We start from the raw sequence: 13,059 nt of genomic DNA on the forward strand, positions 1-13,059 counted from the left end.
ATTGAAAAGCGCATCTTTATTTGGCAACCCCTGTAATTTAGGTGCCCTCTTCTATTTAGGGAACCTCTCCATATACTCCGTAAGTGGGATTGCCTTTGAACATTTTAAATGGGTTTCCCAGCTCTCATGCTTCTTTTCTCAAAGCTGTAAGTTCTGAAGGAGCAAGCCAATTCCAGTGGGCCGATCATTATTTTACATGGGAGAATATCTTTAAAAAGCCCACTTAATACTGAATTTTTTTCCCCTCTTACGTCCTAGAGGATGCTGGGGACTCCAAAAGGACCAGGGGGTATAGACTGGATCCGCAGGAGACATGGGACACTATAAGACTTTGAATGGGTGTGAACTGGCTCCTCCCTCTATGCCCCTCCTCCAGACCTCAGTTAGATTCTGTGCCCAGAGAGACTGGACACACATTAGGGGAGCTCTCCTGAGTTTCTCTGAAAAGACTTTGTTAGGTTTTTTATTTTCAGGGAGACCTGCTGGCTACAGGCTCCCTGCTTCATGGGAGTGAGGGGATAGAAGTCAGACCTACTTCTACTGAGTTAAAGTCTCTGCTTCTTAGGCTACTGGACACCATTAGCTCCAGAGGGTTCGATCACTTGGTCTGCCTAGCTGCTTGTTCCCGGAGCCGCGCCGTCAACCCCCTCACAGCAGCCAGAAGAAAGAAGCCGGGTGAGTATATAGAAGAACAGAAGACTTCAGTGACGGCAGAAGACTTCAGTAACGAGGTACAGCGCAGCGGTTGCGCTGCGCACCATGCTCCCACACACGCTTCCAATGGCACTTGCAGGGTGCAGGGCGCAGGGGGGGCGCCCTGGGCAGCATGTTACTGAAGGTTAGACTGGCTTAAAAAGTTATATTATAAGTGCCTAGGCACTAAATATAAGCCCCCGCCAGTATACATATTCAAAATTGAGCGGGACTACAGCGCGCTGGGAGGGGGCGTGGCTTAGCCCTCACAGCTTACAAGCGCCATTTTCTCTCTTCACAGACTTGCAGAGACGCTGGCCCGGACCTCCACTCTCCTGATCAAGTACAGGGAGCAAAACGGCGGGGGGGGGGGAATGGGGGGCACAGTTACTTGGTGCTATTATAACAGCGCAGACATCATATATTCTTTCTCAGTATTATATGGGCGCTGGGGTGTGAGCTGGTAAACTCCCTCTGTGTTTCTCTAACAGGCTTACCTGTGGGTCTGTCCCCTATAGCCAGTGTGAGTGTGTGCGTGTCGGTACGGTGTGTCGACATGTCTGAGGCTGAGTGCTCCTCCCCGGAGGAAGTTACTGGGGGCGCAGAGAAGGATTTGGGAGTGACTCTGTCGGCACCGCCGACTGCTGATTGGGTGAATATGTTGAGTACGTTGAATGCAAATGTGGCGTTATTGTCTAAAAGGCTGGATAAATCCGATTCTCAGACACAAACGTGGAGAAAATCCATGGAGGACGCCTTGTCCCAGGTACAGGTTCCCTCAGGGTCACAAAAGCGTTAATTTACCCAGATAGCTGATACGGATGCCGACACGGACTCTGACTCCAGTGTCGACTATAGTGAGGCCAGTTTACATCAAAAAAATGGTTAAGAGTATTCAGTACATGATTGTGGCTATTAAAGATGTTTTACATATATCTGAAGTACCTGCTGTTCCTGATACAAGGGTTTGTTTGTATAAGGGAAAGAAGCCTGAGGTGACGTTTCCCCCCTCTCATGAACTGAACGCTCTTTGTGAAAGAGCTTGGGAATCGCCTGATAAACGGTGGCAGATTCCCAAGAGAATTTTTATGGCATATCCTTTCCCTTTTGACGACAGGGAAAAGTGGGAGTCATCTCCCAATGTGGACAAATCTCTGTCACGGCTGTCCAAGAAGGTGGCACTTCCATCTCCCGACACTGCTGCCCTCAAGGATCCTGCGGATCGTAAGCAGGAAACGACATTAAAGGCCATTTATGTCACTACGGGTGCATTCCTCAGACCTGCCGTGGCGTCGGCATGGGTGAGTAGTGCTATTGCTAAGTGGGCTGATAATTTGGCATCTGACATGGATACCCTGGATAGGGATAACATTCTTTTGACTCTCGGTTATATCAGGGACGCTGCAGCTTACCTAAAGGATGCGGCGAAGGATATTGGCCTCTTGGGATCAAGGGCCAATGCCATGGCAGTCTCGGCCAGGAGAGCGCTGTGGATTCATCAATGGAATGCGGATGCCGACTCCAAGAAAGCTATGGAAGCCCTCCCATATAAAGGTAGTGTCTTGTTTGGTGACGGCCTCGCTGACCTGGTGTCTACCGCTACAGCGGGTAAGTCATCTTTTCTTCCTTATGTTCCAGCACAACAGAAAAAGGCACCCCATTATCAGATGCAGTCCTTTCGGCCTAATAAATACAAAAAAGGAAGAGGCTCGTCCTTCCTTACTTCAAAAGCTAGAGGAAGGGGAAAAAGGTCGCCTGCTGTGTCAGGCTCCCAGGACCAAAAGTCCTCCCCGGCCTCTGCCAAGTCCACCGCATGACGCTGGGGCTCCCCTACGGGAGTCCGTGCCGGTGGGGGAGCGTCTCCGACTCTTCAGTTGGGTCTGGTTTCACTCGGGCCTAGATCCTTGGGTGTTAGACATAGTGTCCCAAGGGTACAAACTGGAGTTTCAGGAAGTGCCCCCCCCCCCACCGATTTTTCAAATCAGCCTTGCCAGTTTCGATCCCAGAAAGGGAAGTAGTGAGTGCTGCGATACAAAAGCTGTGTCAACAGTGTGTCATTGTCCCGGTACCCCCGTCCCAACGGGGAGAAGGGTTTTATTCGAGTCTCTTTGTCGTGCCAAAGCCGGACGGCTCGGTCAGACCGATCCTGAACCTAAAATCCCTCAATCTGTATTTAAAAACTTTCAAGTTCAAGATGTAATCTCTTCAAGCAGTGATCTCCAGTCTAGAAGGGGGGGATTTTATGGCGTCAGTCGACATAAAAGATGCCTACTTACACGTCCCAATATATCCTCCACATCAAGCTTTCCTCAGATTTGTGGTGCAGATTATCATTACAAATTTCAGACGTTGCCGTTTGGGCTTTCCACGGCCCTGAGGGTCTTCACCAAAGCGATGGCGGAAATTATGGTACTCCTACGCATGCAAGGTGTCACAATTATCCCGTACTTGGACGATCTCCTGATAAAGGCGAGATCAAAAGACCAGTTGCTAAGAAATGTGGAACTCTCCCTGACGGTTCTGCAACATCATGGTTGGATTCTAAATTTGCCAAAGTCTCAGTTGATTCCGACAACTCGGCTGCCTTTCTTGGGCATGATCCTGGAAACGGAACTGCAGAGAGTGTTTCTTCCAGCGGAAAAAGCTCTGGAGATCCAATGCATGGTCAAGGAGATTCTGAAACCGGCAAGAGTGTTGATTCATCAATGCACTTGAGTGCTAGGGAAGATGGTTGCGGCTTACGAAGCCATTCCGTTTGGCAGGTTTCATGCCCGGGTGTTTCAGTGGTACCTGCTGGACAAATGGTCCGGGTCTCACCTGCACATGAACCGGAAAATAAGTCTATCTTCCAGGACCAGAATATCTCTCCTGTGGTGTCTGCAAAGTTCTCACCTTCTAGAGGGACGCAGGTTCTGGATCCAAGAATGGGTCCTGCTGACCACGGATGCAAGTCTCCGAGGCTGGGGAGCAGTCACACAAGGAAGAAGTTTCCAGGGAAAATGGTCAAGCCAGGAAACTTGCCTCCACATAAACGTTCTGGAGTTAAGAGACAATTTACAACGGCCTTCTGCAAGCGGAACACCTTCTTCGAGGTCTACCTGTCCTGATTCAGTCGGACAACGTAACAGCGGTGGCGTACGTAAACCGCCAGGGCGGAACAAAGAGCAGAGCGGCGGAGGCCACCAGAGTTCTCCGCTGGGTGGAAAAGCACGTGAGCGCTCTGTCAGCAGTCTTCCTTCCGGGCGTGGACAACTGGGAAGCAGACTTCCTCAGCAGTCACGATCTCCATCCAGGAGAGTGGGCTCTTCATCAAGAGGTATTTGCAGAAGTGACAAGGCGTTGGGGAATTCCTCATATAGACATGATGGCGTCTCGCCTCAACAAGAAGGTATTGTTCCAGGTCAAGGGACCCCTAAGCCATTGCAGTGGACGCCCTGGTAACTCCGTGGGTGTTTCAGTCGGTATATGTGTTCCCTCCACTTCCTCTCATTCCAAAAGTGTTGAGGATCATAAGACGAACAAGGTTCCGGCAGAACTTGTCGTTCCAGATTGGCCATGGAGGGCCTGGTATCCGGATCTTCAGGAATTGCTCATAGAAGATCCTTGGCCGCTTCCTCTCAGAGAGGACCTGTTACTGCAGCGGCCATGCGTATTTCAAGACTTACCGTGGCTGCGTTTGATGGCGTGGAGGTTGAATGCCAAATCCTAGCTCGAAAGGGTATTCCCGGGTAAATCATCCCAACTCTCCTTAAGGCTAGAAAGGAGGTCACGGCGAAGCATTATCACCGTATTTGGAGAAAATATGTATCGTGGTGTGAAGCCAAGAAAGCTCCTACGGAGGAGTTTCAGCTGGGTCGTTTCCTCCATTTTTTGCAGGCAGGTGTGGATGCAGGCCTAAAATTGGGTTCCATCAAAGTGCAGATTTCGGCTTTATCTATTTTCTTTCAAAAAGAATTGGCCACCCTTCCTGAAGTTCAGACTTTCGTGAAGGGAGTGCTGCATATCCATCCTCCTTTTGTGCCACCCGTGACACCGTGGGATCTTGACGTGGTGTTACAATTTCTTATGTCTCACTGGTTTGAACCTTTGCGAAAGGTTGAGTTGAAATTTCTCACTTGGAAAGTGGTCATGCTTTTGGCCTTGGCGTCCGCCAGACGGGTGTCGGAATTGGCGGCTTTGTCTCACAAGAGCCCATATTTGATTTTCCATGTGGATAGAGCGGAATTGAGGACTCGTCAACAATTTCTGCCGAAGGTGGTTTCTTCGTTTTACATAAATCAACCTATTGTGGTGCCTGTGGCTACGGATACTGTGACGGTGCCAAAATCTCTCGATGTCGTAAGAGCTTTGAAAATGTATGTCGCCAGAATGGCTCTTGTTAGGAAAACAGAGGCTCTGTTTGTCCTGTATGCTTCCAACAAGATTGGAAATCCTGCTTCCAAGCAGACTATTGCACGCTGGATTTGTAATACGATTCAGCACGCTCATTCTACGGCTGGGTTGCCGAAGTCAGTGAAGGCCCATTCTACCAGGAAGGTGGGCTCATCTTGGGTGGCTGCCCGAGGGGTCTCGGCACTTCAACTTTGCCGAGCAGCTACGTGGTCGGGTTCAAACACTTTTGCTAAGTTCTACAAGTTTGATACCCTGGCTGATGAGTACCTCGTGTTTGCTCAATGGGTGCTGCAGAGTCGTCCGCACTCTCACGCCCTGTCTGGAGCTTTGGTATAGACCCCATGGTCCTTTTGGAGTCCCCAGCATCCTCTAGGACGTAATAGAAAATAGGATTTTAATACCTACCGGTAAATCCTTTTCTCCTAGTCCGTAGAGGATGCTGGGCGCCCGTCCCAGTGCGGACTGTTACTTGCAGTTGTATTGTTGTTGTTTTCGGTTACACGAAGGTTGTATATCAGGTGTGTTCAGCTTGTTGCTGTCTTTCGTTCATACTGTTATCTGGTATTCCTGGTAATCCAGTTGTACGGTGTGTTGTGGTGTGAGCTGGTGTGTGTCTCACCCTTAGTTTAACAAAAATCCTTTTCCTCGAAATGTCCGTCTCCCTGGGCACAGTTCCTATAACTGAGGCCTGGAGGAGGGGCATAGAGGGAGGAGCCAGTTCACACCCATTCAAAGTCTTATAGTGTGCCCATGTCTCCTGCGGATCCCGTCTATACCCCCTGGTCCTTTTGGAGTCCCCAGCATCCTCTACGGACTAGGAGAAAAGGATTTACCGGTAGGTATTAAAATCCTATTTTTTCCTCCATGGTTTAGGTCTTGTAAACATTTTGAGTTAAGCTTACTGTCATAGTATTACCTCCTCACTACATTACAGACCATTGGTGCTCCGCCTTCACTTTTAGGACTCATCCCCATTACATTACAGATCAAAAGAGCTCCGCCTTCAGTTTTAGGACTCATCCCCACCACATTACAGACCATTGGAGCTCCGCCTGCATTTTTATGACTGTCATTACTCACACCCCTCAGTATAAATGACCCAGTCCACATAATCCATATCTGCAAACGAAGCCATTCGCTGTCTGCTTGTTTAGCTAGAGAAGCGCATCCCATCTAACATTTGCTTCAGAGGAACAGAAGAGAACATGATAGACATAATCATTTCAGTATAACCAGTCCAGTTAATTGATGTCTATAATTGATCTCTGTATTACACAGCCTTTAACAATATGGAATACTTGGTTTCACTCGACAAGTGGAATTTCCGAACCTTGTCCGGTGTAAAATTCTATGCTTTTGTCTTTGTGCTCTCCAAGATGCCTAAATATCTCAGTAATGGCATTTTTCCCCTTACGCAGGTTGTAAATTGGCTGGAAGGGCCAGGATCAGAACAGCTGAGGACCCAATGGGGGATTGGAGATTCTATCAGAGCATCTCAGGCTCTACAGCAGAAACACGAAGAGATTGAGAGTCAGCACAGTGTAAGAATAGACATGCCAATGTATTGCAATCATTGCTGATGACGAATATTAGTACGTTGTGGTAAACTGGAAGCCAGAAATCATGCTGCTCCTTTCTCCCTGTGTCACTCATTGTCATTCCTTGGCATACTCCCTGTAATCAGCCATATAAGGCACTCTGATCCTGAAACCGTAGCACATATGTGATCTGACATTTCAGCAGGTCACGAAATTCATCAAATCTTTATTCGTAATAAACATTTACTGACAACGGAACCACCAGATTGTTTTCAGAATGTGAACATTGAACATGTGTAAGAAAAAAGAACAAGTTTTGAGGATATGAGGGTAGAGATAATGAGCATTAGAGGTTTACTAGCTCAGGCCAGGTTTTGAATATAAAATATGACGGTTGGTAAAAAGAAAAAAAAAAGCACAATATTTTACTTGTTGGGGGAAAATACTGTAACGTCATCAGGGGAATCTAGGCCAATATATATACAGTTAATCTGCCTTTAATTGAGAATCATCGTTGTAGGAGAATAAAGATTCGGAGTTGCAGATTTTCTGGGGAAAAACTATGATTGTGACAGGAAAAGAAAGACCCATAGGACCATGACGGCAAATTTATTAGACTATATTATCAAACTATTGGGCCTTCGTGTAGTAGAGGAATATTTAGGTTGTGGGTTTCCTTGTGAGGTAAAGGGAAAAAACATGATCTGACAGGGATACAGTGGGACATTGCCTTATCCCCCAAGCCAGAACGGGTTCCAGTGTATAGGCTGACAGTCAATAGATCGCCCCCATATGGTCGACATGCATTAGGTCGGCAGGTAAAAGTTAGGCAGTTTATGGTCCACAGGGTCAAAAGGTCTACATGACACTGGTCGACACAAGTTTTTTGGGGAATTTTGTTAATTCACCCCCCCAACTTTTGCTTGATTTAATATCTACGTGAACTACAATTGGGAATAACCTGTGGCAAGCGCAGCACGCCACCTTGCCCGAAGCGTGGTGAGCAAAGCGAGCCCGCTAGGGTACATGTTTCCACTGACAGTGTACACTTACACTGACAGGGTTAAACATACAAAGTGACACCCAAAAACATTTATAAAAGTTGACATTTTGACCCCTCTTGGCCTTTTGTGCTTGTAGAGTTCACCCACTGTCTACGATTTACACTGTTGACCTTTTGACACTGTCGATTTAATGCATGTTGACCATATAGGGTCAACCTAATGACTATCTAGACCAGGCATTCCCAACCACGGTCCTCAAGGCACACTAACGGTGCATGTTTTAGTGATATCCAGGCTTGAATACAGGTGACTTAATTAGTAGCTCAGTTATTTTTATTTAACCACCTGTGCTGCAGCCTGGATATCACTAAAACCTGCACTGTTGGTGTGCCTTGAGGACCGTGGTTGGCAATGCCTGATCTAGATCGTGTAGATCTTCTATACTACACCCATCCGCAGCGTGACTGGGACGGGACGGGGACTGTTTTCAAAAAGGAGGCGTTGATGAAGCCAGTGTCTGCGTTGTGTATGTGCCGGAGTTCCATGTAATGGTGACCTTCACTCTCCATGTCTTTATAAACCTAGTAGAACCGTGGGAGTTCCTCCTCCCGTCTGTCGCTGCCTTTAGAGTCTCTAAGAGAACAAATGTTTTTGGGATCCTGATTTTTTTCAGCCCTAGTGAATGACGGGTAATACCTGGTACGTTACTTCATTACATTAAACTGTTTTTACAGCATGTTTATATATAAACTTTTTAAAGGGGATTTTCACCTCCTGCAGCGTTTGCCACAAACACTGCTTTATCTTTCTAGCTTTTTTTGTCTGTGCTTTTCAGCCATGCCTTTCCTATCATCTTGCAGCATTCTTTGTTCTTTTTCCCCAGGATACAGTTGTATCATCATGGCTCATACACAAGACGAGCACGGTTGTCTCTAAATTGATAACTTTTACCAATAGAGAGAACATTGATGTTACAATGTCCGCAAGAAATTATTAGAACTAAACTTGGATACGTATGAAGTGCATGTGTCACCTATACATGGCGGAGACAGTTGTTATATAGCCTGAGCATGCATCTAGCCATTACTACGACCCAGGGCCTCATGATGCCTCCAGCTCATACAGCATTGTCAATGGTTTGCAGGGAATAGATGGGGGCTGCCTTCTTGAAAACATAGGTTCGGCCCAAAGTAGTCCCCAGTAAGGACATTACAGTCAGGTTTTATTGCTCGTTATCCGTGGGTGTTATTTCTGTCCGATGTCTCTCCCCATGCTTCTGGGCAGAGTAATAATAATAATGACAGTTTTGTCATATTGCAGGAATGGTTTGCGGTCTACGTTGAACTGAACCAGCAGATCGCAGCACTCCTGAATGCTGGCGATGAAGAGGATCTGGTGGAACTGAAGGGTTTGCAGCAGCGGCTGAGCGATGTCTGTTACCGGCAGGCGAGCCAGCTAGAGTTCCGGCAGAACCTGCTGCAGACGGCACTAGAGTTCCATGGAGTCGCCCAAGAGGTATAGTTCAGAATAATGTAACAAGCATCAGCAAGACTTTCCCGTACAGGTGCTAACAATCTAATAATAAAGGTACTGTGTCTTAATAGAAAACTATTCATTTGCATATTTAATGCATTTTCAAATAAAACAACAGTGTGGAAAGTTTCTGTATGGCAAGTGCTGCTCACTGAGCCCAGCGTCTAGATCTAGCAGAATGTGCTGACATATAGCTAGTTCTAATCCACATTGGGAAGATTATTGCTGAGTGTTACATTTATTGCATTCATTCCTGTGATGAGCAGCATAACATCATCCATTACTGTTCATTCAGTCATTTTCTAGGCAGTTTTCATTTAAAGAAGTGTTTTGTAATAATAGAATTGTAATTCAACAATCCTACAACTGTCCTACATAGTGGCCCTCATTCATGTGAGGTCGCAGGGCAGCTCATGCCGCAAAGTACAGGTGTTCAGTACTTTGCGCATGTGCAGCACCCGTTCTGTACGAGCGTGATCGGGTTCTGCGACATTGCAAGCAACCCGACAGTCTGATGCGATGTCAGGGGCGGTGGCGCAACGGGCTCCGTTTGTGAAAACTGAGGTGTGTCGCCGCCGTTTAGGGGTATGGAAGAGGTCAGAGATCTCCGTACTTGGACGGAGATTTCCTGGCCTCTGCGACGGATGGCTTATGTGCTGTAAGCCACCCAGTGGTGGGTACCTGATACTCACTAGTGCAGCAGGAGGCGTCTGCTTGTAATAGACGCCTCCTGCTGCATTTACCATACAGCGCTATCACTGCTGCTTCCAAGTGCAACTCCAACCACACCTGCACGACCCTCTATGTGTGTCAGGGTGGTGGCTGGTGGCAGCTGCATATTGTGTCTTGCCAGATTGATCTGTGTGAGAAGGTCATAGGCCTGTACGCACTGCATTTTATATCATGCAGTAGCTAAACCAAAGTACTGCAAGCGGCGTACAGGATTGGCCATTGCATGATGAAAAAATGTCAGTGGGGTACATACTGTGGGTTTAAATGACAGTTATATGTGTATATTAAAAATGTGTAAGTATACGTCCATATATACTGTAGACTTTTTCGTGACTGAGATGCTCCAAGAGGCGCAGCGTACCGTCTTTTTCTTCCAACTTTGCGTCTTATTCTCAGATGCAGAAAAACACTGCAGTGTACCAGAAACACTGGGCTGTGACATTAGCCACACAGGAATTGCTTGTAAACATGTAGAAAGTCTCAGATGATGCGCCACGGATCTCAGCGTGAGAAAAAGCTGCATCAGATGCCTTCATAGACAGATTCAGACGCACACAGGTGCACAAATGTTGCAAAGCAAAGTGATCAGTGTAATCTACCAACGTAGTTTTGTCGCTTCCAGTTGTTTTATTTGTGCGAATAAGACACACACTTTGAGAGAGAAAGGCACTCGGTGCGATCGAGTTGTCCAGGACCGAGAGGGGCAGTTTGGTACGACTAAAGCCACAATGTATGAGGACATATCTGTACTGAAATCATCACCGTTGCAGCTACAGTATGTTACATCAAGTCATGGCCGTATGTCACATTACTCAGCTGATGCTCCCATTTGGACTACTGCAGGAAAGGAATGGAGAGAAGTTCAGACCAGATCCACCATGGAAGTACATGGTGACCTTTGCACGCTGATACTTAGTACTGTTCTAGCAATTACTGTCGGTAAAATCCTATAACTGGAACGCTGATTACAGTTATCCCTCAGTATGTACATTAGACAAACACAAAGGGTAGAACAAATTGCTGTGAAATGTGCATGTTCTGTGGAGCGCCAGCACATTGTCAAAGTAATTGGTTTTAGTATTGGCTACTTTTTATTATTTTTTGCACACACAATTATTTTTCTCCGTGCCGGTAGAAATAAAATATTTACGCCTAAAATCCTTTTGTTTGCCAAGCTTAGTAACAGCTTGCTTCCCAGTTCTCGCCATCGCAGAGCTCTGATTTCTAAATATTGTTTTCTTTCTCAGTTGTCGCAGCAATTGGACAGCCTGCTGGGGATGCTGTGTGTTGATGTGGCCCCTACAGATGGAGCAGCCATTCAGCAAACATTAAAACTCCTGGAAGAGAAGCTAAAAAGTGTTGGTAAGGAGCAAACAGCCACATATGCACAATCTTTACTCTGCAAACTTGGATTAACCCATTCCTCCCTTCTGGTCACAGCAGTAACCTGCACATCGGGTATACATTGTCACACACTCTGTATGGCTATGGATCCAAAACTGGATTCAGTACAGTGCCCCCCTCCCCCGCCCCCCCACCCCCCCTCCCCGCCCCCATAGAGGTGCGCAAAAAAATCTGTGATAATTCCAATGGTTCCAATGGCGAATATACGCGCATCACAACCTCTAACTGGTTTCACTCTATAGCAAAATTGTCAGACTTGGTCTGATAAAGAAGTTACACGATATTAAACCAGAACAATTGCATTTTAATATAAAGACCCCCAACTAGCTAGTCCAGCCAGTTATCTCAGTAGTCTCCTAATTGGCTGCAGGGGATTGGATGTATGGTTGCACACAACATAGATCTGCTTAGCTACAATGGTTTTAAACTGACCATTACAACTAGCTTCATGTTGTCACAATTACCAGACTTCCTTTGCAGGAGAAAATAATTCCATGTATTAGGTGTCTGACTGCAGTGTATGAGGTTGGAAGTTCAAGTCCTGTGTCTGGCATGCTCCGAATTGTCTTTTCTCTGACGTCCTAAGTGGATGCTGGGACTCCGTAAGGACCATGGGGAATAGCGGCTCCGCAGGAGACTGGGCACAACTAAAGAAAGCTTTAGGACTACCTGGTGTGCACTGGCTCCTCCCACTATGACCCTCCTCCAGACCTCAGTTAGAATCTTGTGCCCGGCTGAGCTGGATGCACACTAGGGGCTCTCCTGAGCTCCTAGAAAGAAAGTATATTTTAGGTTTTTTATTTTACAGTGAGATCTGCTGGCAACAGATTTACTGCAGCGAGGGACTAAGGGGAGAAGAAGCGAACCTACCTAACTGGTGGTAGCTTGGGCTTCTTAGGCTACTGGACACCATTAGCTCCAGAGGGATCGACCACAGGACCCGACCTCGATGTTCGGTCCCGGAGCCGCGCCGCCGGCCCCCTTACAGAGCCAGAAGCAAGAAGTGTTCCGGAAAATCGGCGGCAGAAGACTTCTGTCTTCAACAAGGTAGCGCACAGCACTGCAGCTGTGCGCCATTGCTCCTCATGCACACCTCACACTCCGGTCACTGATGGGTGCAGGGCGCTGGGGGGGTTAAAAAGAGAGGGGGGGGCACTAAATTTAGGCGCAATATGTGTATACAAACAGCTATTGGGGGAAAAATCACTCAGTTATAGTGTTAATCCCTGCATTATATAGCGCTTTGGTGTGTGCTGGCATACTCTCTCTCTGTCTCCCCAAAGGACTTTGTGGGGTCCTTTCCTCAGTCAGAGCATTCCCTGTGTGTGTGCGGTGTGTCGGTACGGCTGTGTCGACATGTTGGATGAGGAAGGTTACGTGGAGGCGGAGCAGAGGCCGATAAATGGGATGTCGCCCCCTGTGGGGCCGACACCAGAGTGGATGGATAGGTGGAAGGTATTAACCGACAATGTCAACTCCTTACTTAAAAGGCTGGATGACGAAACAGCTGTGGGACAGCCGGCTTCTCAGCCTGCGCCTGCCCAGGCGTCTCAAAGGCCATCAGGGGCTCAAAAAACGCCCGTTACCTCAGATGGCAGACACAGATGTCGACACGGAGTCTGACTCCAGTGTCGACGAGGTTGAGACATATACACAATCCACTAGGAACATCCGTTGCATGATCTCGGCAATGAAAAATGTGTTACACATTTCTGACATGAACCCGAGTACCACATAAAAGGGGTTTTATGTTTGGGGAGAAA

At 47.2% G+C, this 13,059-nt stretch overlaps 1 protein-coding gene across 3 annotated transcripts in view; it reads left to right on the forward strand.

Annotated features, from left to right (window-relative positions):
* Positions 1 to 13,059, forward strand: part of SESTD1 (SEC14 and spectrin domain containing 1) — a 402,961-nt gene that overhangs the window by 329,126 nt on the left and 60,776 nt on the right. For all 3 annotated transcript variants that reach the window (XM_063933342.1, XM_063933343.1, XM_063933344.1), the window contains exons 10-12: positions 6,504 to 6,626; positions 8,948 to 9,142; positions 11,140 to 11,254. In XM_063933342.1, the coding sequence (XP_063789412.1) occupies positions 6,504 to 6,626; positions 8,948 to 9,142; positions 11,140 to 11,254 (433 nt within the window). The remainder of the gene's footprint in view (positions 1 to 6,503; positions 6,627 to 8,947; positions 9,143 to 11,139; positions 11,255 to 13,059) is intronic.

Source organism: Pseudophryne corroboree, chromosome 7, assembly GCF_028390025.1.
Source record: "Pseudophryne corroboree isolate aPseCor3 chromosome 7, aPseCor3.hap2, whole genome shotgun sequence".
Classification (NCBI taxonomy): domain Eukaryota; kingdom Metazoa; phylum Chordata; class Amphibia; order Anura; family Myobatrachidae; genus Pseudophryne; species Pseudophryne corroboree.